The sequence below is a fragment of the Rhynchophorus ferrugineus genome, unplaced genomic scaffold (genome assembly GCF_030347505.1).
Source record: "Rhynchophorus ferrugineus isolate W39M unplaced genomic scaffold, kcgeb_rfMv2 rfM6, whole genome shotgun sequence".
Classification (NCBI taxonomy): domain Eukaryota; kingdom Metazoa; phylum Arthropoda; class Insecta; order Coleoptera; family Curculionidae; genus Rhynchophorus; species Rhynchophorus ferrugineus.
In genome coordinates, this window is record NW_027472585.1 from 12,615,911 (window position 1) to 12,643,508 (window position 27,598).

At 31.3% G+C, this 27,598-nt stretch overlaps 1 protein-coding gene, 2 long non-coding RNA genes and 1 other non-coding gene across 4 annotated transcripts; all 4 read right to left on the reverse strand.

Moving 5' to 3' along the window:
• Positions 1-11,448: 11,448 nt before the first annotated feature.
• Positions 11,449-14,487, reverse strand: LOC143198131 (uncharacterized). Its single transcript, XR_013006166.1, has 2 exons — positions 13,802-14,487; positions 11,449-11,722 (listed from the first exon to the last, which is right to left on the reverse strand). It is a non-coding gene; the product is annotated as an uncharacterized LOC143198131 (long non-coding RNA).
• A 1,092-nt stretch (positions 14,488-15,579) lies between these two features.
• On the reverse strand, positions 15,580-15,986 carry LOC143198133 (uncharacterized). Its single transcript, XR_013006167.1, has 2 exons — positions 15,879-15,986; positions 15,580-15,780 (listed from the first exon to the last, which is right to left on the reverse strand). It is a non-coding gene; the product is annotated as an uncharacterized LOC143198133 (long non-coding RNA).
• A 6,451-nt stretch (positions 15,987-22,437) lies between these two features.
• Positions 22,438-25,585, reverse strand: LOC143198684 (uncharacterized). Its single transcript, XM_076408045.1, has 5 exons — positions 25,345-25,585; positions 25,019-25,290; positions 24,797-24,934; positions 22,900-23,035; positions 22,438-22,808 (listed from the first exon to the last, which is right to left on the reverse strand). Exons 1-5 carry the CDS (start codon positions 25,560-25,562, stop codon positions 22,544-22,546), a joined length of 1,029 nt encoding a protein of 342 aa, XP_076264160.1. The 5' UTR covers positions 25,563-25,585; the 3' UTR covers positions 22,438-22,543.
• A 646-nt stretch (positions 25,586-26,231) lies between these two features.
• On the reverse strand, positions 26,232-26,335 carry LOC143199214 (U6 spliceosomal RNA). Its single transcript, XR_013006387.1, has one exon. It is a non-coding gene; the product is annotated as a U6 spliceosomal RNA (small nuclear RNA).
• Positions 26,336-27,598: the final 1,263 nt, after the last annotated feature.

Below are 27,598 nucleotides of genomic sequence, written 5' to 3' on the forward strand. Positions count from 1 at the left end.
AAACAATCACAAGCAAACATTTACGAGCATGCCCCAGCAGGATTCGAACCCGCGACTATCCCTAAATATATAAATATATTTTAATAATTTAATTTCGTTTATATCAATATCTTTGCTATTTTCTAGAACTGTCTATTTTAGATGATGTCTATTTAATTTTCGTAAATTCAAGTATCTAATATACATAATTTGTTATTATTACACTAACGCAATATTCAATAAGCCACGCGATAACCAGTAATTATAGTTAACACTTCAGGTTATATGGTAAGTAATAAGTCATAAATAATAATAAATATTTCTTGATTTGATTGGGGAAAATAATTCAAATACAACAATTTAAAATACAAATGTTACGTCACAATATTCGTATCCTTAATATGGTACATTTGGAGAAAATAAAATTTTACAGTAAATAACAAACTCAGGTTTTTCAGAACTACAATTTTGCTTCTGTAACCCTGGAAGGTTTCGAAGCCTAAATATGTATAAGATCAATCATTAATTAGCTCGAACTAATATTATTATATAAAAATTGTTATATATATAGATTATATGAAATTAGATATAAAATATTATCATATAAGTACAGTACTATGATATGAATATGTTTTCCAGATGATGAATCAAATACTTCCATAGTGAAGTTGACTTACTTGATAGAACGTATCTAAAATAATCAGTTTCAAGAAAAACAAAGGCATTGTGATATAGAAATAGAAAGAGTGATCAAATGTATCCTACATACAAATGAAAGTTTGTTTACCTAAAATCTGAATTCGATCAAAGGTTTTGACTCTAATTCGGACAATTCCGACCACTGGGAACTAACCACCCTCGGGAGGGGTGCCGCAAAAATTCAAAATCGACGGTGAACGCTTTCGGTGGCTCGGAAAAACCGATCAGACGTTAGGCTGGCCTTCGTCGAACTCCCCCACAATGGAAACGCCGAGTGGTTACAGTCGATGGTATGAACTGAGTTTTTTTTTGTTTTCCGTTACTACTTATGAATACCTGGCAACTGTTTGCTCTTAGATAATTTAAATACCAAGCAAATACTGTCTCACGGGAGTGCGTTTGTTATAAGTATACTAAACAAACAAAAATTTTCCTCTAATTAGCGACAGATTATTTTCGTTGGATACAGATTTATAGAAGATTAGTTACTTATTTCCCTCCAAAACTGGAAGCTTAGTATCTTTCGACCTATTAATTTAAAAAGAAAATATGTCTTCATGAAATCTAAAGGCTTCTGTTATATTATATGTCTGTGTTATTAAAAATGTTTTATAATGAACAACAAAGGGAAACTCTTAATACATAATATGTAAAATAATGTATTTATTAACTTTCTGTAATATATTTCCAGTGGGTTTCAGTATATATGCGCTTGACTTGTTAGGTCTTTGTTCCATTGTTTTGGAACGAGACGGTTGGAAACCAGACCATGGTCAGATGAAAAAAAGTGAAAAATCTGAAGGCTTATATTATATTTCTGGTCCTTAAAAAATAGTATTGAGCAATACAGGAAGACTATTAATACTTCATGGTAGCACAATTAAAAAGGAAAACATTTAATGGGATATCAAATCTTTAAAAATGTTTTGATTGATTGGAGGAAAAGCTGAATTTTCATAAGTTGCTGTTGCAAAAGCGAATTTTAAAATTTACTTGGACCTATGGAATCCACTTATGGGGATGTTGATGGATAATAAAATCTAAAAAGGTATCGTAGATGCGCCCACATACTAGGAGAATTATTACTTACACCAAGACCTTCAAGTAACTACTTTTACCTAGGGAATCGGGATAATCGCAAAGGGTAAGGAAATGCTCTACTCTCATGTTAATACCGAAGTATTGTATCGCTTGGATTGATACTCAAGCAAGGCACGTATTCAGAAGAAACAAACCATTTTATTGGATATTTTGTTATACTCTATAAACCAAGTAGCAATTGGCTCTTCCAGATATAAACCTAGTTTTGAAATGATTGTGAAAACAAACTATAGGTTAGTCAGCAACGACTAGTAAAATCGCATTAATACAATAATTTATCATGCTTTGTCAGTTAAACAGTTAGATTGATCTTTTTTGCTTGGTCTAGCTTTTAAGCATTCATTAGTGAACAAGAAACGAAGGCAAATGGTCAAAACATACAATATTCCATATAAACATGGAATGTCATCTAAAGTTATTTAAAAACACTTTTCATAATATAGCACGTTAATTAATTCTACTTCAGGTTCATTAATATTTTCTTTTAAACAATTTTCTGATTGCAGTTGCAGATTTCAGTATATTATATCTTGATAGCAATTAATAGAGTTACTATCATGACCATCTGTATCATTTTCATATGCTCGTACACTTTATTTTGTTCTATCGGCAAGAGAAAACGAGGAAACATGTCTTTTTTATTTAAAAAGGTAATAGTGTGGTATATTATATATCTGCTTGTTTAAAGTATATTAATGAACAACATATAAAGAAAATAAATTTAAAAGTAAAAATAAAATATAATTTGAAGTTCTTGGAGAAATGTTGATGGCATTTCATTTTAACTAAATTAACGACAATATATCTAATACATTGTTAATTATTCAATTGACAATGTATTATTAGTATATTAATTATTATGATTGAAACTAATAATTTCTTATGTCGTGGTTCGAATTTCTCGCAGACTTCTGTGGCGGGAATAAGGTTGTAGCGACATTGAGGCATGTCGAATTTTACATCGTGGAATAACGGTCTACAAAGTACCCAGAAATATAATCCCAGATGTTGAGCACGTGCGGGGTACCAGCAGCAACAACTAGAACACGATAACGAATAGCTGGCAACTTCGGAACTTTTATCTGGGATCTTATTGAAGGGTATTTCGATCATTCAGTACTCGACCATTGTTTGATTTAGACGTGCCACCATCGACTGCCCAAGCCTCGTCTCCAGGGAACACCGCTGCCATCCGTTTTATCTATTTTGTGTTTTCAAAATTTTTTATATTTGCCAATAAATAACGGTCACATAATATAAACACCACTGTTTCATTTGGTTTTACCTCCATTCACAGATCCTTATCAATTTACCCTAAAAGGTTTTGTATTAGGTGGAAGAAGCAACCAACAGCACCAGCTTCGAAAGAGACAAGGTAAGAACCAAGTAAGATCAAGGTAAGAGAAGGCGATCTAAGGAATACGAGACTAACATTGTTCGAGACCAAAGTGGCAAATTTCCAAGACAGCAGTTCTTCTAGTGCTGTCTTTAGATTGATAACATTGTTTCCTATTAGCTGAATAATTCGATTTCTTTGTATCATATTTCATAGCCTAGTGCAATCTACTTTATCTTATCACCACGAGAAAACACATCTGTACGTTGTCAACTCGGGTGCAATTATTATCTATATAAAAACTGATTTTGGTAGCACTGAGTGATACTACTATTGATTTTATTGGAGCACTATCAAAATAATACGAAGTGGTGCAGAAACAGAGCTCTTAATATAAACATGTGTTTATTAACCTGTACTGTCTTTCGATCGCTTTCATAGTATATGAGTTTGATTTGTTAAGTTGTTTTTTCCACTGTTTGGAAATCAGACCAGCCTCAGGTCAAAACAATCAAGTGAAAAAAAACATATCATTTTGTTTTTTAATATAACATACAGGCATTTTGTTGATGTTGATGCGGGTGTGCTAAAAACGACCTGGTATAGAATACTGGCTGATATCAAAGTGGATTAACTGAGGTCCCTCGAGGAGTGAAAACAATATGTCGTATCATATCTAATTAAAACATTTTGAAGGAATCTTATAAAAATGTTAATAAACCTGTATTTCATAAGAAGCATTATTTTCTGATATATATCATACTTTATATACTAGTATGATGTATAGTCAAAAAATAAGTTGTATCATCTGAACATATTTTTAATCAGTTCGGGGTTGTACATATAAAATTCAAGTAAAATGAAATGAAAAAAGGATCTTGGTTGAATCCTGGCCACAAACCCATGTCGCGGCCTAAGTTAGTCTTTCATTGTTTATTTAAAATCATGATGGGTGCCTCACCAACAGTGATAAAATGACCAAAATATAATCTCTAATTCTTCTTTAAAATGCAGTAAAATTCGGGTTTATTAAATTTTTAAGGAATGCATCACCATCTTACTATATCTTTTATAATATTAAATATTAACCCATTAGATAATAACCAACAGTTTCAATGAAAAGTAAATTTTAATTTATATACGTTATCATTAAAATATGATATTTTAATCCTTAGACAAAGAACAAAGTTTTCTTGTGTTTAATTGTAGCCCTTGCTGTATTTAGAAACTAAAACTTTACTCAAGCTTACTGTTTCGTTGCTATAGTTCTAGGATTTAAGGTTTGTTTATGAGCTACTGGAACACAGACGTTAAATTAATATTGCATTTCAAAGCTTTTTTAGAAGAGTTTAACAGCGAGGAACTAGTAAAAGGCATTTGCTTGTTCAATAAAATCCAGATGTTTTACATTCGTTTGTTTTAATGGCCTCGCTGTGAAACTGCATTTTATACATTTATCTTCATTACATAATCAGCAAAGGCGGAAAAACTAACCATTTTCTTTTTGTTTAAATATTAACAATGCTACATCATTTAGATTTGGTTTTGGATTTTTCTGTTTTGTAAAGGTTATGAATTAATTTTGTCAGTATATAAAAATTGTGTTATAATTGACACAACACTTAATAAGCTACAAACCACAGTGATAGAGTATTCAATCATATAGAACAATTTTTTGTATGGGGAAAATATTGTTGAAGTCAAACAGTAGCATGACAAGAGTACTGAGGACTGCTGTAAAGGTAGTAGTTCAAGCAATCAAAAGCAAATTATAAATTTTATTTCCAATTCGAAATAACGACATCTCTGAGTTGCAGTTTCCAATGAATATCTTTCAATTGAATTCAATATTCATCAAATAACATCCGTTTTGTTTTGTTACAATATGGCATTAGTTATTTGTAATAACTCTATTTTCTTCATTTAAAATTTTAAATATTATAATTCAATGTCATAACCAATAGGTTGTCATGAAAGTTATTTTGGGGTTTTCAATATTTCAAAGGGAATTTACTCATATAATTTCCGGCAAAACCGTAATTTGGTCGCCATAGAACTTCTGATATTGTTGAGCGAATATCTGAACCAAGCGATGGATCTTATTTGAAGACAGTTTGTTAAAAGAACAAAATATGATAAAAATAACCTTCTCAAAACGGACTCTAATTACGGACAAATATTTCTAATTGATCAGTTTTGCAAAATATTTGAGAGAATGGTGGAAGTAGGGCTAAATTAGCATCTACATCTACCTCTCTTCTTTCCCTCTACCAGTTTGGTTTTTTGGTTTGGGATCGTTCGGCCTAATTGTCCCTCATCTTGACCTGGAACAAAACGTTAGGAGAGCTTTTAAAAAAATGGCATGTAATTGCATTCTTCCTAGACATAAAAAAAGCATTCACTTTAAACTAGAGGTACAGAATTATTAAACAACTACACTCTTGGAACATAAGAGCCAACATATCCTTTATGTTATTAAAAACTTTTTAACCAACCGTACCTTCAAGGTCTGTTTAGGCAACTGGTTCCATCTCCCACGTATACTGTGGCGTTCTTCAGAGATCTGTTCTCAGTCCTACATCATTTAATATTGTCACGAATTCCATAAGTAAGCTGTAAGTCCAGATATCAATATTCGTCTTTTTGCTAATGATCTAACTATCTTTTATTCTCCGCCAATTTTGAACGCTACATCCAGTACAATCCAAATTTGTCTAGATACCATCACTCAATGGTCTGCCTCTTCAGGCAAAATTTCAGCTCTATCATTCATTTCTGTAGAATCAGAAACTGTCCAAGATATCATTCCCTTACTTTGGTTAATAATAAATCATTGATAAATCATCTACTAAAATATTGGGACTGTTATCTCTGCTGGAGAGACCACACCGAAGACAGATAGATCAAAACTAGATTATGCTTTTTCCTTATTTAATTCAGCATCTACGATTTTTTTAAGAAGAATAGAAATAACATAAAATGCTGCTTTGAGAATTACACTGGGGGCTATAAAATTTAAAAAATTAAAAACAACTGATTTATCTCCTATCATACAGGAGCCAGTATCTTTCACATCTGAGCCGCCGTATACCATGCCCGTCAACAAAATAGATTGAACATTAATAAAGGACAGTTGTGATCAATATTAGTCAATATTATTAGTGAAAGATGGATTCTTGAATCAAAATCCTCCCAGATCGTTTGATTTCTTCAAAAAAAATCGGTCTGTATTTTAAAATTTAATTTTAACTGTATATAGCTTTATTTTATAATGACTTTTATGTATACAAAATTTTATCATTTATTGGTTTGTCCAGATATTTCTTTTCTCTGGATGTTTGTTGTGTATTGGTCATTCTTGGTTTGTGTTGATAGTTTCTGAAAAATGGTAAAGTATTGGGGATACTCTAAATCTATAATATCAATCAAAACAATATAATTTCGAGGCATAGCAGAGCTTAACTTATATCATTTAACCGCGCTATAAAGGTGAAATACTTTTTCCTCAATCTTATGTTACATAATTTTTCATTGGGAAAAGCATAATATTAAATACAAAAATAGATGAAGCAACATTTTACAAATTTGTAACATTGTCTCCGCATTCTACCTGACAAGCCAAAATTAATCATTAGACAATAATATAGCCAAAGTAAATGTAACCTTATCATTGTTATACTTACACACGACTTAAAAAAGTCAGATAACTCGATTGTTCCAGTAATAACCATAATACTACTTATATCTAAATACTTTCTTAATTCTTAGATACACCGTTACGTCACCAGAAATATTTACTCAGCGTAAGGTGGATGAAGTTAAAATGTCGTTAATAAAATAAACAATTCCTGCTGGTTTTATTGTGTTCTATGAATTTTGATACCTTGCAGAGCTAATAAAAAATGTTAAAGATCTGTAAATATGTTTGCCGTACATATAAATAACATCCATCAAAATAATAATTAACATTTTAACTTTATTTTTACTAATTTTACAAATTAACACTTGTAATTAGATGTAATTTAATGTTTTACATTGACATGATAATATGGATTTGCTATTGTGTTATTTTATATATATATTTTAAAGTCTCCTTTTACTAACTATGGGTTTATCTCGACTGGACCTAAAGTTTAACGTGGGCTCCGAACTACGGTCCTTTAAGCCTGCCGACTGGCGAGTGACCAACTTTAGAATTCATCCCAGAAGACATCCGGTCTTACCCAGCCTGGTTACTGGCGTGACTTCATCATTCAAGCGTCATTTTCCTTGTCGGATTTTACACTCTTGCCTAGAACATTCACAAATTTTAAACAATCACAACCATAAATTTAAATAATTTTGTGCAAAACTTAATGTCTCTTGTATTTTTATGTTAAAAAGTAATTGCTTTAGAAAATTAGTGATTAATAAATGAAATACTGCAGATATGCACAGATATATCACAGTTTTCTTTTTTTTTCAGTACATATTTATATTAATTTTAATAATTTGGTTGATAAAGAAAAAGCATTTCGTATAGAAAGACAATTGAGTCTACCCCAACTAATATCTGATAATGAAATTTTTCTTGCGACACGTTATTCAATATTAATCGGCTAAATAAACAGATAAACACATTTCCATTAAAACAGATTAAGGGTATCTTCAAAAACATATGATTCTGTTTGTTTACTTGAAAATATTTACGTTATGTAAGCAGAGCTTTAATTGCGAAAAACAAGCTTAATAACCATTTGAAAATACGACACGAGCAGAACAATCAATCCCTGCAATACATCCTGCTGATCCTGCAGCGTAATCAGCGTTATTTTCGGAGAAAAATGATCGGATATTTATATGGTCGACTGCCTGACGTAAAATACTGTCGCTAGCGTGGTTCTTTTTTTGGTTTGCCGTTGGGGAAAACGTTTCTGCAGTAGACACGTGTTTGATACTCACGTGCTTATATACTAAAATTGATATTAAATTATCAACATATTGTAAAAAATATATAATATATATTAGAGGCTTGAATATATTTTTATTAGCGGTATCTGTTGATAAAAATGCCAAGTAAAAAAGTAAATAACTGTTAAACAATCTAACCTAACTGTTTTAATTTTATGCTTTTTTAATTTTTAATTTTATACATATGTGGCGACCGCCACGACCCTTTAGGCCACCACCAATTCACCATCAACAACTACAAAGGTTGGCAACGCCGGTGGATTGGTACCATGCAGTTCTGGAATATAAAAGGCCATCACGACGACGTCTCGCTCTCTTTCCTTATCACCGTCCCCCTGTAACAGTACCACTTCCACAGCGCTACCGTACTTCCTTCACCTTAACCTAATATCCTGTCAATTCTCCCATCGACCACATGTATCAATCGTAAGTTAGAATAAACAACTTTGATTCAACCAGTGTTTTTAGTTCCCGTGCAAATTCCTTCCAAAAATAGTAGTACAAATAATCGCCGCGGCAGCCACACATTTCGACCGACTGACCGACCCGACGAACATTCCTACACATAAAATAACAGTTTTTAATTTAATATTATTAATTATAATATTCACTGTATATATTTCTTTGCTTAATTTTAATAAATTTGCTGCCGAAACACACTAAACACTTTTAGAAACTTGGTTTCTCCGCCGTGCTTTTCAGTATTAAATCAAATTTTGGGGTGTTCATAGCTATAAACCGTATTAGAGTCTATCCAAAGTTGTTTTGTATATACGTCATCAAGATGTAGAATGTATTGCCTGCCGCAATTAGTAAATTCGTTTCAGAATTAGACAATATTTTCCTTGTCACTTTATTCTAGTGCGGTTGTCAAACGTACGAAAAATTATTCAAAATATTATAATTACCGGTTATAAACCGGCAAACGTTGTTTCAGGTTTTGTTTTAATAAATTCTAAAACGCCGCTGTTTTTATTGAAAATAATTAGGGTGTTGCTGCTGCATTGAATATTAGTACGTATTAGTAAGTAAATTAAAAACAATACAACCTTAAATTCACCAAAAAGAGACCGTGTTTATGCGAAACGGGTGATAAATCAAGATCAGCTTGATGTTAGCTGTATCAAGTTATCAAGCTGTACCAAGAGTTCAAATTTACGGAATATATAAAAACAGTAAGTAGTTTTTTTCAGTCGAAACATAATTTAACACAATTATTTCAGAGAAATTTGTTAGTGTTGAAAGTATTCATAAAACCTGAAAGATATGCAGTTATTTAAGTGTGTAAGGATAACCCCCGAATGGGTTTAATGGAACTTGCAGACACTGCTCTTACAAGAATACAATTTCTAAAAACATAACAAAATCAAGGAAGAATTCACTCATGGCAAGATGATAATAAATATAGCGCAAAGGTAATAAAAGTTGATAGAAAGAGGTAAACCTAGTGTAGGAATGTTCGTCGGGTCGGTCAGTCGGTCGAAATGTGTGGCTGCTGCTGCGATTATTTGTCAAAACACTCACTACTATTTTTGAAAGGAATTTTCACGAGAACTGAAAACACTGGTTGAAGAAATACTGTTTATTTCAATGTTAAATGATACATGTGGTCGACGGGAGAATTGAAAGGATTTTAGGTTAGGTAGAGGAAGTACGGTAGCGCTGTGGAAGTGGTACTATTACAAGGGGATGGAGAAAATAAAAGAGAGCGAGATATCGTCGTGATGGTCTTTTATAGCCTGGAACTGCATGGTACCAATCCACAGGCGTTGCCAACCTTTGTACTTGTTGATGAATTCGTGGTGGCCTAAAGGGTCGTGGAGGTCGCCACAATAGAAATAACTATCGACTAGGTTTTGTTAGTTATAACATTTGTTAATAGTCCATTGCAGACATAACTATATGGCATGAAGAACTACTTCGTGCAGGAAACAGGAATATACATGTCTTTAAGTCCAATGGTGACTACTATGCAGGAAGAAACCATGACTATTTTTTGTAGTTGTTTGAAAGTCAGCTTTTAAAGAACTGAAGAAGGGAGGAACCATCAGTTATTGTTATGGACAATTCACCATATCATAGTACACTGGTGGAAAAGATCCCAACGAGTGCATCAACAAAGGCTGCTATTAAGGAATGGCTTCAAATAGATCAAATAAGTTTTGAAGAAACCATGTTAAAGAATGAACTTTCAAATTGTTACTAGGTAAATATAAATGAAATGTTTCATTGCGTTTTTCGAAATTTACATTTTTTAGAAATAATGGCTGAACAATATGGTCACATAGTATTACGACGTCCTCCCTATCACTGCATATTCAATCCAATCGAATTGTTATGGGGATAGCAAGGACTTATTATAATAGTTTAGATATGTGGAAGGAAACACCTTCCATTTGGATGAACTGGATAAGACATACAGAGGAATTAACCGGTAAATAATGGAATCGTAAACATGTTCTAGGGAGATTGGAAATTAACAGTTTAGTGATCGACTTGGACAGAGACCCGGAAAGAAAAGTAAAAGTCAAGAATGGTGTGATAGGTTGTAGCAGAAGAAATAAAAAAATACAGTTATATTAAGAGGATTTAACAAGTAAACACACCATTGGAAGAAAACGAGAACTATATGTAAAAAGGTAAATGTGCTCAAAAACAGAATATGTTACAAAACAGAGCTGCCAGAAGATGTGCCAAACCAAAATTACCTTCTGTTTACTGTATCCTTGCAAAATCAACTTCTTTCATGAACATGTTCGATGGACTTGTTGCAGCTTGAATGATGATTGGATTACCGCTGCCAAATTAACATAGCTCTTTTGATTTGGTTTCACCATGTTAACGTAAATACGAGATAATTGTGGAAAATCATGGAAAATATTTTCATTAATATATATTGCACCAAATTTTCTTAGTAAACATTTTTTAAATCATTTAAGAATTAATTTATGAAAATATATAGATACCTTAATTTAGATATTTAATTTAATAACACTTACATTAAACTTATCAATAAAGTATCTGTTATGTATATATTGTAATTATAAAAATATGAATCGAACAAAAAGTGTTCAGGTGGAGGGTAGTACACCTGTTGATGCGGTAATCACGAAATTGCATCCCACCGAACCTATGGGCGTTTATTAACTTATATTTGGGATAATATTCAAACCAAAATAAGTTGGATAAGATTTGATGACTTCTCTGGAACGACCTCTAACTTGTCGGTGAGCTTAATGTCGAAAATTTAGGCTTGATCTGTATTAAGTAGTTGGTTAAGGTAATCCGTAATTTACAAAAGCGAGATTCTAAAATGCTAACTAAGAATAAATATGTTGGAAATGATAATTCTACTCTGACAGAATTAAATAAAACCATATAGATAATTAAATAAAATTTTAATTGTAAATTAAATGTGTTCATCAATAAATAAATAAATGTATATCACTTTCCAAAAAGTAAGGGTATAGGAACAAATTTTCTACGCCCTAGAAATGAGACTCCTCTCTTTTTCCTGTTAGATTTTTCCTGTGAAACTTTTTCATTTTCCTCGATAGAGTTTTTACGATTAACATCGATCAGCTTTTGGTTGTCTTCAGCTGATGAATCTTTCAGTAGTGAGGAGAGTACAATGGAAACAACCATCGACAATATAATCTGAAACAATATATTTATATGTAGTATATGTATATAGGATTGTGAATTAATTTTGAATGATTTACAATAGACTAATAATTTTTTTTAATCTCCCTTTTCCGGGCAGGCTCCAGACAATAGTTGTGTGTTAATTCGAATTATCATTTTAGTATCTAGTCTTAATTTATCCCTCTAAACATTTTTCCCAGCAGGTCTGACTTCTATGTCGGCCATTCAAAGCAATCTATTCTTCAAATGACCTTCATGCTGGTGTCAGACCTTTGACAGACATGCTATTGAAACCACTAGATTATAAAACTCATTTAGCTATATATTCGTTGCCAAGAAAGCTATGATGAAGAGAAAAGGCCGAAGATGAAGTATTGGAAAACGTAAACTAAATTAAATAATCGTGGGGCATTGTTTTGGATTGCAAAATTTGAGACAAACCCAATAGAAATATGGCTGTGTTTCTATAATTGTTATATAATTAGCTATTATTGTAATATATAACTATATAATGGTATATAATGTCAATAGGAGTTGCACTTTCGCATATACAGGGAATAGACAAAATGATATGAATATAATGCAACATAATATATCTTGTTGCATGTTGGCAACACTGTTTCCGTGTAAATAACGCGAAGCGTATGTACATATTGTGCATATATCAGGTATTCATATTTTTCTAGTTCATAGACCTAGATAGCCTGAAAAGTAAGTAGTGTTTTTTAAACAATCTCAAAAACCTGAACAAAAAACTGGAGCAAGCATTTTATTTGAACTATCAAAAGTCCTTGGGTCGAGACAACGTACTACCACTGCTTTATTTGTTTTATGCATGTAGCATTCCACTTTCAAGCAATATTTAATTAGCACCATTCGGCGTTGACTCGATAGTACTAGTAATTAGGAAGAAGGTGTAATAAACAATATAAATTAATAATATAATGCTAGATAAATAATGACTATTTTTTACCAATTTTGAAAATAAAAAAATAAATTACTATAACATTAATCAGGTGTAGGAATTAATTAATTACATTGATGTAGATAGGACAGCGTAGATGTTATTCCCCTCAAAAATATATCACCAACAAGAAAAATCAAATGGTAAGAATTTATTTTTGAAATCAGATGTCTAGAATCCATAATTTGTGACCTATTGCTTCAATGGACAAAAAGAGATTTATTGCAGCAGGTCATGAAACAAAGATTACAGAAATTATATGCTTTGACGGCATTGCTTAAGCTTGGTCAACATCAGCATTATATGGGGATTGAAATATCCACGGAAATAAATTAATGTTGTATATTTAGTGATATTAGAAAAATATGTTCTATTATAAAACGCTAAAAACAAACGAAACCATTACTGAAAATCACAATTCAAATTCTTAAATTTCGGTCCAAAATAATAAACTGGCTATATATTCCGAATAATACAACATAGTGATTTTTCAGAAAGACATTTTCCATCCACATGTCTCAAAATTGACTACAAACATTTGAAACCACTCAAGCAGGAGGACTTAGACTTCTAGTAATATTCTTCATACGTTGCTCTGTCTGAGTATCCTTGAGGGTCAGAAAGACGAAAAATTATCAGCGAGTGAGTGACGTATCTTGTCCGAAATATGGGAAAGGCAGAAGCAAATATTTATAATAAATTTTCATATCAAACCAAAAAAAAACGATAAATCAACTTCAGCCCGTAATAATATTTAAATAAGTTTATTTTAGTTTAGACGTTTACAAAATATATAAGATAATATCATGACAATTGTAAAAATTAAAAAAAAAATTGAAACAGATTGAAATGGTTGGAACTTTCTGTTAGAACTGGTAGTGTTAGACTACCGTTTGGTCCGATTCTGATGCCTTCACCAGCGTCAGTTTCTCAAAAGAGTGGTAAACACTCATTGATCAAAACGGTATAAATCTATATCATCGATTAGTGTTTGAACTATTCTCCAAACGATTATTTAAAGAAGCTTATTTTAATACACAATTTTACAGAGTAAATACAGTATAAAAGTTTTGAAATTAATATGAATGTATTGTAATTTAAATAAGGATTAAAAGTTTTGAACTTACAATATTTGCCATGATGTGGTTCAACAACTTCCGTTCAGCTTTGGATGTCGATTCTGCTTCTGGTTGCCGTGGTATATAGCATGTAAATGAAAAATGTGTTGTTAACGTTGATGTCCTCGATACTATTTATTTCAATGTGGTGTTAATTGACGGTTTTGACGATACCATGACGCAAAATCTTCTGATTTTATTCGTATATACTGTCAAAAATGTTGTTATCACGTTTCGCTTCCTATAATTTATACGTCGACACATGTGTGTTAAAACCATAAAGAAATACATAACAAGTTTACACATCAGTACATTTTGGAAATATAAAATAAAACTGAAACAAATTTAATTAACATCTTGTTTATTATATTTAAAACATTACGTTTTTTAAAAGTAGTATAGCATATTACTTCATATATATAGTTAGCAAGTAGAAATTGCTTGTATTGGGAAACAACAAACCTCTATGATTTGACAACAAATGAAGAAAATACTGAAGTATAGAAAACTAACGAGAAATCTAACATTTTAAATTTCGACAGCATCTGATTGCAAGAGCAAATTTTCAAGTATTTGGGATAATTATTGGTAGAGAGGGAAGCGATATCAACGAAGAAGGAACATATTTTGTTAACTCTTCTGTATTGTTCTAAAATGTATATATGTTCGAAGTTTTTCAAATGCGTTGCAGATATGACAAGTAAGGTTCATAGTAAGGTAAGGTTTAGCAATGATTTAGTGAATAAAAAGTGACATCTTCGTAAACTTCTGTGGCAAATTATAACTTTATAATATTTATTATTTTTATATAATTATAAATTAGGACCTAAGATACAGTGACCACCGTCAAAAAGGATATGCTTTATATTCATAAAGTGATCTAAAGGATAGGAAGTTTATAGTTTCCGAAGCCAAAATGACTGTATGTAATCTCTAGTCGCAAGGAGAGTTGACAGCATCATATTATAAGAGAACTAGACACTGTCTGTTATCACCAGCTAAGGACTGATGATGTAAATTTATATTCACATCTGATACAGATCTGTTATTACTGTTATAACATCTTATATATGTCGTATATGCTATATATGAATTAACAGATGGTCGCAAGATTTATTTTTGTAAGTATTGGTATATACTATATTCGGATACTATGTTAATAATTTCGTTATATATCTATGTCACAAAAAATATATGAGAATTTCATAATGATTATTATTTTATAATGAGTTTATAATGAAAAATATATGCAAACTATGTGATGGTTTTTTGGGTGAAATTCTGAACTTTGTTTGTAAAATAATCTATAAGTTTTGAAGTTTTTATGAACACCATGAAATTCAGTTATGTGTCAGAAAAAATGAACAATCTACAACTACCATCAAATTATTTCAAATATTACTTAGCAACAGCATCGCACTGAATAGCTTTGGGACTATTGAACTAGTGCAGTGTCAGCGATAGATAACATTAAAATTTACTGCACATTAGTGTCTGCACTCAGATGCTTGAGACTTAGTTTTATTGCCATTTCCATAATATTTTAATTTAGTATATATAAGATTTAAAAAACATAAAACATATATAATCTATATTCACCAAACGCAAGAGCACAAACATGTTTAAAAAACATCTTGTTGGTTGGTTTATAATTTTATTCCTCTATCATATAATAAAAAAATTATAAAAAACATAAATAATAAAATATTATATTTGAATAAGGGCAACCAATGAACTTTAATAACTGATAATTATCCAAAGACCATTCCTATGAATTTACGTCCGCCAAAGGGTGCTCTTCTTTTAATTCGGCCATTTGCATTAAATATATGGGAAAAGTGCTCTGAACTCTCTTGGCTGTTACTTTCTGCAGAAGATTCGTTGCTGTTACTGTCATTGGCTTCATCAGATGAAGGGAAATCCCGATCAAAGGGCTTGCCATAGACCTGGTCACAGATGATCAGTAGGATAGCAACAGATATTAGAAGCTGTATTTAAGAAAAATGTAATGTAAGTTTAAAAAAATTGAATTACGTGGCCGAATACTTCAATAATTAAAAATACAAATCAAATAAAGCAACTGTACCTTCGAAAACATTATTCACTTTCACTATATACTGTATATGTACGTTTAGATTTTATTGGATTTATATTTCAAGTCAACTGATCTGAATCATATGGAATTTCAGATTTTATACTCCCCAGATGACCTACAGACAGTTTACATTTGCTGATGGTGCAAATTTCAAAGGAAAACAAAATTATTGTTATTTTGAATTTTATTTTTGTTTGTTGATGTATCTTATAACCGAAAGATTCCAGAGTTTGCAGAAATACATGTGCTATATGTGTTTTTTAAAGCTTGTTGTGCTAATCAATAATAATCTAGAATTGTATTGAATAATATTTGTTTTGAGTAATGGAGAATTACTGTCCTGTTTTATGTTTAACGTGTGACAATTTATTTTACAACCGTGTTACGAGTAAATATAATAGTAGTACTGCTGTTGTAATATTAGATTTATTACTATTTTTTATAGTGCATTTTTATATACTTCGAGCATCAAACTATATTTATTAGTAGAAATATTTAACAATCTAAATATTAATAACTAAGTTAACAAAGAAGAAATGTTTACAAAGCACGTTAATGACTTTATAGTATTCTTGGTATCGATGTTATATCTTATGATGTTAATTAATGGTACATATATTTTAACAGCTGTGATGTTGATTTAACCGCGTCTTGAACAATCTCTAAGTTTTAAGATATAGAAGTGCAATTTCTTCTGGTAAAAGAATCAACGCCAACCTAGTTTGAGCTTGGATCTCAGAAAAGAACCAGCCAAACAAGTATTTTACACTACAGAACTTGGAAGGTCAGTTTCATATATGATTAGGATTCATAGATTAAACCACTGATTTAACATTATAACAAGACATGTACTTAGAGAAGGTTTTCTTATATTTTCTTCTGTTGAGAAGGAGGCGCCAATATTTCAGGAGTAAGAAGGGTCAAGGTCATTTATTAAGCAAGGTTGTTCGCGCTAATCAGAAATAACTCCTAATATAAGAATAGAGAAAGTTCTTCTGGACGTTCTGGTTCATATTCTGGAACGATGTATGGATGACTGCATCGTCTTGAAGTTTTTAATTTTATCTATAGAAAATTGCAAGCTCTCATTCAAGTGTATGTTATCCAAACATCAGATACTAGATATTTCTAATAAATAAATAAACTCACAGATGCATGTAACTGTAGTTCCAGAAATATAGGGAATGTTGCCATTTGCCAATGCCCCAATTGTTAAACACTTGTATGCTAGGAACACTTGTGTACAAATCGCCGCCAGATCTATGTGCCTACCAATTTCATCTTCCAGCCATTATCATCACTCAAGCATCAACAGTAGAGATATTCCTCCTCCAATATCAGGCAAAAAAAGTCCCTCACATGATTTCTAATATTGGAATCTATAGTATAATATCAAATTCTCTTCGACTATATGAAAATATATATTAAATAAATGTTCAGTTTCTTGCGAAGTCGTTCATGCCTGAATTATTGGCTTCTAATGGAGCTGCGTTTATTGGACGATCAAGTTTAGAGAACAATCAAAAATCCTAAGAGTTATACCGAAATCCAAAAATTCATAAACATGTCATCTTCGCCGGATTGTCAGCAACATGGAAGATCTAACCTCTCCACGAATTAACAAGTACCAATCTGTATTAATCTTGTATTAAAAAGTATCTAAATTCTTTAGTTTTCGAGTAGTTTCCATTTTACTAATGGCCTTACCAACGAAACTTTACCAAGCTATCTTTACCCTCCTATAAAACACCACACCGTCCAACCGTTAAACCAAGTCCAAGAAAAGTTATGTAATCAAGCATCTGGTGTCGTTATAAGTTTCTCCTATAATACCTAACATTTTCACTGAATATTTTGAAAATAAGATACTAAACATTCCTCTTTAAATATGTGGACGATAGTATTTTTGCTATTTGGAACATTGAACATTGCTTGTCCATTACAACCAATTACTGGCTCACATACATTTTCAACATCCAGATATCAAAATCTCTATGAAGACTAATAATAACTACTTTTCCATTATTAGCCGTTTTAGTTCAACCAAAGAACAATTGCTGACTAGAATATCAATTTTAGAAAAAATCTATAGATATATACAAATCATACACATACAAGCTATGTGACACCTTATCTTATTTAAATATAAAACCAATTCAACTTTTGCTAGCAGTCTTCTCGTTTCTTCAAAGAACGCCAAACCGCATTGCCGCAAACCGCCTTCATCAAGTTGCTCGCGTCGCAGCAACAATCCACCAGGCATTAAGAAAAGGTCGAAAAACTCGACCCATCTTTTAGATGTCTCCGAAGCTTTCGATCAAGTATGGCACCACGGTCTAATATTCAAAGCGAAACAGCTTGGTCTACCGAATAACCTAATCCCCCTGAGAGATTCATACTTAGACTGTAGGTCCTTTCAAGTGAGAATCGGTGACGCAGTCTCCTCTCGTAAACATATTTCCGCATACAAACATTCCCACACAGCATTTTATGCAGATAATACCGCTTCTTTCACAATCGGTTATAGTCCAGACGCTATTCGCGACAGACTTCAAGTCTAACTGAACCAGGCGATTACGTGGTACAAATTCTGGAGGCTGCAGATAAACCTGAGCAAAATTCAGGCTATTCTGTTCCACCACAAGAAGAAGTTCCGCGCCTATCGCCTCCAAATTGATAAAGTTCCTATCCCCTGGCTCCAAAAATTGCATGCATCAGTCCAACCTCGGTCTACAGTTCGACCGCAGATTCCAATGGTAAGCTCAAATTAAGCAAGCTATTTGCAAAGTCAATGGCGTGTACAACCTATTATTTCCACTCCTCTGCACAAAAAGTAAACTCCCAATCCCCCAGAAAGCGACTCTGTACAAAATGCTAGTCCGTCCAGTCTGCCTCTACGGAGCACAGGTGTGGTACAGGTCTAAAAGTCCGCGCGTTACTCAATGCCTAAAAGTTTATGAGGAACGTCAACACTCACTTCGAATGAGCCATCCTGTTTGTGAAAAATTTCACTAACATGCTCAGTGTAAGGTTCTCCATAGGCGCCTTAGAATACGAGATCACCTTGTTTAAATCTCTACCCATGCACAAACCTCGGTAGTAAACCAACTACGACAATCCCAGTCGTAACCCAGGGTCACTATCCCACTATCCTCACTATCCCAAACCCGAAGCGATATCAGCAAAAGACCATTTGGTTCTAGCCGGTCATCTTGGAATAAGAAAAAAAATCAAAGACTCATTCCTCGATACGAAGTGGTGCCGACACATCAGTACAGTACACATCTCTTTGGTATTAAACGTATTTCGCTTAACGTTTACTTGTTTATTATATCACCTTTATTATTTATTTTCTCAATATAGTGTTCACATTTACTTAATAATAATTACTAAATAATTAATATACATTGTAAACCTTTATATATATATATATATATATATATATATATATATATATATATATATGCAGTATTTTCTTTTTTTCTGATTATCACTAATAATACTTATATACTATATTGTCATAATAGTTTTAATGCATTTAAATTGAAAATATATATATATATATATATATATATATATATATATATATATATATATATATATATATATTCAATAAATCATCAAAAAGTTTTTGATTCTGATTATCACTGATCACTTGTCGTACTTGGCATAACATTTTTTCGTACTGAATAGAAACTTCATACATAATTATAATTGACCCATTAGTTGTAATTCTTTTGAAAGAAAATATATCAATATAAACTTTCAGTGTTATGAAAAGCATTTTTAGCTTTTTCACGATTTGCTTGCAATACTAGCGCTATCTGTTGGAAAACAGAAAATCTTGTTGAAGATAATATGTGTTTTAGAGAAAGTTATTTCATTAAAAATAATCATCCCCGCCATCTATCGCGGTAAGCTTCAAATATGCAGTCATTTTCTATATTATCTTAGGATTTGGGACTGCAGATGGCGCACCAAGTAGAATTAATGGATAATTTGATTATTTTATTTTTGGCTATACCCAAAAATGATAAGACACGATAAATTATTTTATTGATTTCAATAGAAAGTTTAATATTAGTGAGTTAATAATTAATTTTTTTTAAATTAATATTCATCAATTGTTAATACACATAGAAATGTTAGGATTTTCCCGGAAAACTGAGTGCTGAAAAGATTAGAAACAAAAATGAATTGATAAACTTGATTCATTATTGTAATGACTCTAGTTTGGTCACTACTTTACAATTTGTTCTTAATTAAACCATTGCCATTTTGAATAAAGGCGCAATACATCAAAAGAAGTCATAAAATGCATTCCACAATAGGCTAGAAAGGATTATTGAAGCATCGAAATCGGTTTTATTTATGCTTATATGGTAATGTTAAAGCAACCTTCAGGTGAGGATCCTCTTTAATATTACTACGAAATTAAAACAAAATTATTTTGTTTAAGTAATTTTATTTTTGTTACAATGATTTACTAAAATAATTGTGTGAATTTACTAATTATGCTAAATATATGAATGTTAAGTTGTGTAGATCATTTTTTGAAATACGTTGATTTGTTGTACAGAACATGAATATTGTTATTAGACTTCCTTAGTTTCGTAAAATTTTAGCTATATAAATCTTCATTTATAGATCTATAATTATATATTTGCTTAATATCTATCCTATTTATATCATTTCTATTTTATTTTATTCTGCTTTAAATATTTGCTGGTTGCTGCCGTTCTCAACTTAGTTATATATTGTTGGTATTTATATTTAACACGGGATTAGTATTTATTGGTCTTTGATCAATTGATGGTCCAGCGGAATTCAAGAAGTTTTTGCAGAGAATTACATATTCTGGTTGTAATAACGTTAAATCACATATATAACAAAACAACAATGAAAACCATCACGCAGCCTTAGATTCTACATGACTCTGAAACGATTTGACTTATACATTGAACTAAAAACGTTATTCTTTTGTTCTAACAAATTATAAAACGCTAATCAATTATTCATTGTGTACTTTTTTTATTAAAATAGTTCAACTGTGTACTAAACGTACTAAATAGAGAAATTGAATGTGGAAAAATAGCAAAACTGGTCATAAAATTCATCGATATTTAATATTGGGTGTTATCTGAACGAACTCTCAAATATATTTTCAAAATTCGAATAAAAATAGCAAGGACTATTGACTAAAAGTATCTCAGAAATTGTATATCATTCTAGGCTATAAATTGTAAATTGTAAATTGCAATCATTAAAAATACATTTGCATTGTGCATTGTACATTTATACATAATAACGCTTTTTCTTTCCCAATTTGGAAATAGTTTTCCATTTCCACTTTAAAGTTATCTTTGATGTGGTTTTGGTCTCCTCCATTAACTTAATTATATGCTAGAGGCTAGAGGAGACATTTTGAGCTCAAGGAAAGAAAGCCAAATCAGACGCTGCAACTGCGAATCGATATGGGTTCAATTTTTCTAATTTTGGAAACTGTTCTTGACTTCTATGTCTTGGGAGCTCTTAAACTTTTCTCTGATGTGGTTTTAGTTTTCTCTTTCAACTCAAAATTATCCGTGCCAAATTTTTGAGGTTAAGGAATTAGATCCAAATCATACAAATTCTGTACTTTCGAAACGGTATAGTTTCAATTTTTAGTAAAGGAGCATCCTGATGTGTAGAAATCAGTTTAAATTTCTAACGTATTTATGTGTTTTGTATTTGTTTATGTGAAGTTTATTTATATCAGATTTATATACGACAACAAAAACTCGAAACATATGAATTTGTTCGGAATTTTTATGTAATCTAATTTCTAAGATATTGATCCTTTAAAAGAATGTGTTAATAAAAAAATAGAAGCATATATATATATATATATATATATATATATATATATAATGACCATGTATTATGACCATGTATCTTTTCACCAGACAAGAATATCATCATTGAATAGGTCTTTCACTCCCTAAAAATAATTACAAGCTGCAACGAGTCTGTTATAGCTAGAAATGAGGATAAAATACGATGTATTCATCTAATTAACCACTAGTCACCACACAGCCGTCAACACAAATCGCACAGTCTTTATACAAATCAAACACTACATTAAGACATAATATTTAAATATTTCGCTAAGAAAGCGCAGAGCTGGTGCACTAACAGTGTGGAGGTTGTCGTGACGAATCCTACATACCCGTCTAATCTTTGTAATTAATAACTTTTATTGTGAATAAAGTCGTTTCAAATTTGCCAACTTTTCTTTTATAATCAGGAAGAAATAGACACATCATGATTAAACACCAAGAATTCTTCTTCAACTTCATTAGACAGCTTCAGCTCCATTCAAGTATTACTCAACTAATGTTTTCTATTGCCAATTTGAACGCAATCCACAATTTCTGTTATTTTTTTGATTCATTATGTTTTTGATCATAGTAGAAATTTTGTCTGTTGCATTTTTTAGTGATTGAACGGTTTATATAATTCCCTTGGACAGGTCACTGGCATGATTGACATCAAGATCTCAAGGTCGTGCTGGTGATCTTCTAATTAACGTATTATATAAAATATATTAAGTGAAAAATGAATTGCACTGATGAGTCATTTGTTGATAAAGTCTATCATTACTATTTTACATAGATCTACTCGGTATATGGCTGAACAAAATTAATTTTTCTTAATAGTTTAAAGTAAGCTAACGATCTTTTGTATTGATGAAGAGAAAATTCAATTAAAAATATAACAAAACTAAGACCGACGCCGACACTAAAAGTCTCAAATATAAATGAAGTCTCCTGCAAACCGATCTCGTTGTAATTAATGAAATGACCCTCGCATTTCGGCATTTTCATGAACAGTCGACGTAGAAGTCTTTTATGTAGGCCAGTCTCAAAGAGTCTAAGGAAACTGAAATAAAATCAACATAAACGGTGATTTTAGTTCTGAGTGTATCAAATAAAGTTTTCAGAGTTTCAAGTGTTTAAAGTTAATTACTCACCCAATTTTGTAATGCTTCGTGTGGGAGGCGTTCTTGTTTGAGGCCAAATATGGATTGGTGGTTCCGTATATACCGGGTAATTTTCGGATGCTGCATATTTCCTGGTTGGTGAACGTTTTAGACATGATAAAATGGGCTGTGAATATAAATTAATCAATGTCATACATTCTTGTATCTCAAGGGTTGTATCTCGCGACTTATAAATAATGAACCCTCTTCCACTGCGATGCACTCTTTTTACACGGGTTTGGGTTATATATTGGACGAAAAGTTCAGTGGCTAAATAGTGTTATAATTGCGAATTGTATTGGGGTCCAGCTAGTCTGGGGAATAACACGATAGAGAATAAATCATAAAATAAAGAATATATAAAAGAAAATCTCCTATAGCTAGGAAATGACGCGAGCAACTGAGTCTTTTTTCTATGCAATATCCCATTTTATCCCATTTCCATTTCTCTTTTAGCTTTTTTATATCTTTCTCATCTTTATTACAACCTCGATTCCTCTGGAGTTTTTCATTTTTGTTGCTTGTATCTTGCTTTACCTTTCTTTGATAATCTAGCAACAAAATATTAGTGTTGGTTTGTAAATAACTTCCATTTTTGTTTTGCTCAACATATATTTATTATAGATAGATTTATTTTTTTTTATAGAAAAACACAAATTAATGATTTTTCCAAATATTGCATTCATGGCAATCTTCCTGGCCATATTAGTTTCGATTTCTATACCCAGATACTTAAATTCGTTCTATTTTCACACCCTCCAATTTTATATTTATTACTTTCTTGGCTCTTCCATTACCATAAGTTTCCTATTGCTTTTATTCATTATCATGCTATATTCCAGCTGTTTAAAGTTTTCTGTATATATATATATATATATATATATATATATATATAGAAACATATTTTATATAATATAGTTCAGTTTGGGAACCTCCAATCTTATTGGTTTAAATTGAAAAAAATACATTTCAACTTTTTAATTTTTTTGTGAACTCATGTTTTCCTATTAACCTAATATATATTGTTAATTTCAAATTTGAATATGTGGAAATATTTTCTTTCTCGATTGGTCGATCGTAATAATATACACTTGAATGCGTACTTATTATGTTTATAATGTAAACTATAGATTTCTTGAGCTTCATAATAAATTGCCTTAAGCTTCTATATATATCGAATCTAGGAATAACACCCAAAATAATAAACTTAATACAAATTAGAAAAAACAAAACTAAATATACAGAAGTTACTAATAATTAAGGTCAATCAATCAGAAAACAATCAGAAAATCTGAAATCAGATAATAATTGAACAAAATTGTAATCAAAATACGTGACAAATCTCTAATGTTTTAGGTTTTATAATGTTTGTACACTCTCTGGTGCCACTTTAGATATCAGCTTATTCTATACATCGGAATTTAGGTTCTATATATGTTATATTTTATTACCATCTACGAAAAGCAACTGATTAGTGCTGAGATTGTAAACTAATAGAACATTTTATGCTATCCATGTTAGCAAACATATGGAGTATAAACCACCACCGAAAAAACCAACATAACCTTATGCCATAGAAACTGTTATTGCTATCTTTGGTGGTGCAAAATGTTGTCAATAATAGTATCATAATATTCCTATAGTTAACCTGTTAAAGCATTCTATACGAATCTTTGCTGAAGTTTTTCAATCCCCTAGATCGCAATAAATACATAAATTAATTAATAAATTTATATTTGATCTACCTTTACCTTTGGTAGCCTGTCGAGACTATCTTTCTTTAATCTATATCTTTTATTATTAACATTATTTGCGTATACGAAAGGTGAAGTTACTAATATACCAGGACAACATTATAAGCGAAATAATACTTGGTCTTTAAACTTACCTACGGTGGCTTGGAGATGGTAAGTGAAATGTCCCCTTCTCACTCTCTCTATTCCCTCTTCGTGTGCCAAGAAAAATTTATCTGGACTCTTGGAAATCCGTTCCCTATAAATGATACTTCGCCAATGCTCGTCGGCGCCTTCATTATTGGGTACCTTCATATTGCCAAGATATAAGTAACAACAAATACATCATATTAAAAGATATTAAGAACGATACCAACTTACAGTAAAATAATAACGGCTGTAAGATACGTTAGCAGCCCCGACTCCGTAGTTGAGGGCGTATATCTGCGAGAAAGTCTGGATGGTGTTGCTGGTTTTCTGAAGAAAAATTATGATACACGCAGAATAAAAGGTAAACAGTATCATAAATGATATGGAGAGTGCTGCTATGGCGATTCGTCCGGCTACACCTTTTATTTGAAAAGTCCAGCTTCTTTGAAGCAGCATAGATGTCACTAACATAAATATGTCAACGATAAACGCACCCTCACTGCAATAGCGAATAATTATCAGGTTCTAGTCACAAAACACTATATTAATATACCTGTGAACATTGATCCATTTGTTCAATAAAACAACCACGGATAACAATATTATAGCGACTCCCATGCAAAGCAATATACAGTGCCAGGACGTTACGTCAAAAGGCATCAAGTACACGTTTTGTAACAAAGGCATGGGAGGTGCTCTGAAAAAATAAGCGACGAAATCTGGTGTTGTTGGAGCAAAATAGTTATAGAATGGTAATTGCCAGCCATCCATTAATATGGCAACTCCTAAAAAGTGTCAATTACACAGCTATAAAGTTTATATATTCAAAATTAACGACTATTTCAAAATATGTAACTTTCAATAATATATTTTATTTTATTTACTTTATAGAATATTAGACTAAATTACAAACATCACGTCAAGCACTGATCAGATCAGACTCAAATTTAGAAAAACTATACAAGGTTACAAAATATTTCTTAGTCGGAAGATAATTCCATAAGGGACATCATCTCTCCACTGCCATTTAGCATAATATTGGATGCAATTGTGCCAAAAGCTTTAAAAAAATTGATACAGACAGATCAACAAACATTGATACAGAACAAATATTTCGGTAACTAAATAAATAATAAAATTTTGTGTAGATAAAGGTACTCTTAAAATAAAGTTATTTAAATTTTTTTGAGGAAATCAAACAATTTGGACGGGTTTTGAGGCATGAACACATCCCTCAATGAATCAGGTCAGCCATGACTTCTTCTGGCAGTTAATACATTTCTGTATTTTATCAAAACATGGGAGATTAATTTTGGTTCCTCACGATTGGGACACAGAGGTCTCCGTTTGATTCATTAGGAAGGAATGTGTGGATTGGCAGTTACTGTTTAGCTTTACTGCAACCTCTATTCCTTAAAGGGATATCAGGGTAAAAGAAGTAGAAATGTGGAATGCTTCACGATTTTGCGTATCATCCTTGCACAGGGGCTATGCTAATCTTCTCTGTATCGTTCCAGTTTTAGTATATGTACCGCCAAAAAGACTATAAAATACAAAAGAAAAGTAATAATGAAATCATTGAAAGTTAACGAATGGAAGATGTTATATTAAAATTGATAACAATGGAAATATAAAATGAATTCACGAAGGACATGAAAATTAAGTGTATTAGATTATTATAATTATATGACCAGTTTATATACGATAAAAGTTTTGAAATACAACCTGCCAAGTCAGATTTGCCATTCTTTACGTTTCCTACGAAAGTATCATCTTCAGTGGAGGTATGTTCCTTCAGGAAACCGTATGTGTCACTAAAATGGGGCACATGTGTTACATTCAAAAGGTCTGTTAACGCCAAAATAAGCATATAGTTGATTTTTAAGAAATTGTCTTTCTCTACACTTCTAAAAATTTAAAAGAAAACACACAATACATACCTTAATTAACTTAAGTTAATATCTCATATTGTGTTACCTTAAATCTGTTAAATGTGAAAGACTCTCTTTAAAAGTGTAATAATATGAAACTCTCATAGGAGAACTCATGAGATTCATTCGATTGGATGGCAACTCCAAGCACTTAAAGTAGTTAAAAGCTTTTTTTTTCTTTGTGTATTTAGCAATGCCATTTTTCGACCATTTAACATCGGTTTTTGTATATTTAAATATAGAGTTTATTTCGTAGTATTCTTCATTTTCTTGTAAAATAAAAACTTTTGATAAAACCAGAGCATTTATAGCCGTAGCATTTATAGTCCCATTGGTGTTTAATAAAATCCAATTATTATTTCTATTAAATAGTTCGTTTTTGGAGGCCTACAACATACTAAAGTTATATAAAGTCGTGTGTTGCTTTTTTTAGTGAATATTACCAAATTAAGAACCTCCATTGAACCTTTACACGCCATATCTATTACAAAAGTGTGTGGCCTATTATTGGGGATGGTTAATTTACTAGTTATAGAAACAAATTTATAATTTTCGTGAAAGAATTTTTGAATTTTAATTAAACTATCTAAAATTAAAATAGTTTTTTACATAAGTTGTCCACATTTGATAGTAATTTAGTAATTTATTGATATTTTAAATTGTAAAATTAAAACCATTAACAATATAGCATCAAAAATGCACATCAATATTCAATTTCCTTATTCGCCTGATTTAGCTTTGTCTTGCTCTTAACTATTTTAGTCGACACTTTGAGTTAACGAGAACTCTAAATATCATTTCAGAAAGCAAATTCAACAATTATTTATAGTTAATAAATTATCCATTAATTAATTTACAGTTTTAATTTTCATGAAT

Coding starts and splice junctions, on each gene's coding strand:
- LOC143198684 (XM_076408045.1), bottom strand. CDS start 25,562: ATGGATGGCTGGCAATTACCATTCTATAACTATTTTGCTCCAACAACA. Junction 23,036..24,796: donor CCATCTCCAAGCCACCGTAG/GTAAGTTTAAAG, acceptor TTATATTCACAG/CCCATTTTATCATGTCTAAA. Junction 22,809..22,899: donor ACGAAGCATTACAAAATTGG/GTGAGTAATTAA, acceptor ATTTTATTTCAG/TTTCCTTAGACTCTTTGAGA.